Source organism: Colobus angolensis, unplaced genomic scaffold (assembly GCF_000951035.1).
Source record: "Colobus angolensis palliatus isolate OR3802 unplaced genomic scaffold, Cang.pa_1.0 Scaffold39, whole genome shotgun sequence".
In the NCBI taxonomy this organism is placed as follows: Eukaryota; Metazoa; Chordata; class Mammalia; order Primates; family Cercopithecidae; genus Colobus; species Colobus angolensis.
The window spans coordinates 3,641,459-3,643,135 of record NW_012117265.1 but is presented as its reverse complement, the minus strand read 5'-3'; the positions used below and the strand labels follow the sequence as shown (position 1 = coordinate 3,643,135).

Sequence of the window (1,677 nt, the reverse complement as noted above, 5' to 3'; positions counted from 1 at the left end):
GGAAGCCAAAGGAAGCTGAGGCAGGGGGCTGGGCGGGTGAGGGTCCGGGAAGTCCGGGGCGATGGCCCTGGCCCTGCCGGCCCGGCTGATACCTTTCGGCCTAATGCACCTGACGCCCCCGGGGGACGTCTCTGCACCTTGCTGGGCCCGGGGGCACCCCTGGGAAGGGAACACTCCAGTACGCTGCAAAGGGTGTAGGGTGTTGCCCGACCTCGGGTCCACAACCTACCCCTGCTAACACCCCTACCGTGTACACCTAATGCTGAGTCTGCGACATCGCCGGTGACATTCTGCCAGACGATGGCCCCTGTGCTTAGGCCCGATTTAACGGTTAGCCACAATGGTAATATTGCCAGTAACAGGGCACGTTTGTCTCTGTGGAAAGCGCTTTAAGTTCTCTCTGAATTGCCACAACTCTGGGAGCCAGATGGTTATTACTTCCTATCTTGAACCAGCAAGGAAACTGAGGCCAGAAAACTGAAGGAACTCGTCCAAGATCATTCCAGGGGCTGGGGGTTGGATTAGGACCTAGGCAGTTTGCCTCCAGATCTCCCTGCCCGTGTCACAGCAAACTCCTGAGTAGCAGGCCTAGCATCTGTGGGCAGGTCGCGAGTCACTCTGCTGCCTCCAGAGCCCATAGCAATCGCATTTGCAGTAATAATTCTCCTTGGTTGAGTGCCAGGTTCTGGTGAACGCTTTGGATACATGGACTCTCCTCATTAACCCCATGAGGTTTGATCTCCTTATTCTCTAGCCCCATTTTTCAGATGAGAAAACTGAGGTGCAGGGAGATAGAGCCCATTGCCAAGGTTTTAGAGTGAGTCCGTAGCTCAGCTGCATTTGCCCCCGGAATGCGTGCTCTCGCCCATCTCCTGCTCTAGCCCTGGCCTGTGGCTGGGATCTCCAGCATAAACTGGATGCTCTGCCCAGCCCTGGCCCCATTTCTGCTGTTTCTGCTCATTTCAACTCTGATGGCTTCCTTTATGGGTGACACTCCATGTCACCCAGGCGAACTGTCAGCCTTTGGAGTGGCACCCAGTAAGGTCTTTACTTCCAGCTTCTTGTTCACAGTATTCACTCCTTCATACCCCTCACTCCCTGAGTAACATCTGGCCACCAGTAATGCTGGTTCCTAGCTCTGCAACACTGTGCACGGTGTAGTAGCTAAGAGCAGAGCTTTCGGGTGTGAAGTACTTGAGTACAGTTCCTGCCTCCCCCTGTGTGTGCCTGGAACAGAGTAATGTTACTCATTGCTGCCATTCCCAGAGATGCAAAAGGTGAGGCCTCCGTTTTGTCGTCTATACAATGGAGATAATAAAGGCTATCCTACTCTTAATGTGTGCCAGTTTCTGTCCTAGGCATTTTGCAGATGCGTAAGCTTATTTGGTGCTTTCTTCTTTTTTCTGGAGACGGTCTCACTGTGTGGCTCAGGCTGCAGTGCAGCCTCTGCCTCCCAGGCTTAAGCAGTCCTCCCACCTCAGCCTTTCAAGTAGCTGAGACCACAGGCATGTACCACCACCCATGGCTAATTTTTTATTTTTTATTTATTTACTTCTATTTATTTATTTATTTTGAAACAGAGTCTCACTCTGTCACCCAGGCTGGAGTGCAGTGGCATGATCTTGGCTCACTGCAGCCTCCACCTCCCAGGTTCAAGTGATTCTCCTGCCTCAGCCT

The 1,677-nt window shown here is 52.8% G+C and overlaps 1 protein-coding gene across 1 annotated transcript in view; it reads left to right on the top strand.

Moving 5' to 3' along the window:
• The first annotated feature begins 1,240 nt into the window (after nt 1–1,240).
• The window catches only part of PIN1 (peptidylprolyl cis/trans isomerase, NIMA-interacting 1), a 14,424-nt gene continuing 13,987 nt past the window's right edge, over nt 1,241–1,677 (top strand). Inside the window, exon 1 of the mRNA XM_011954961.1 lies at nt 1,241–1,277. Coding sequence (XP_011810351.1) covers nt 1,241–1,277 — 37 coding nt within the window. The remainder of the gene's footprint in view (nt 1,278–1,677) is intronic.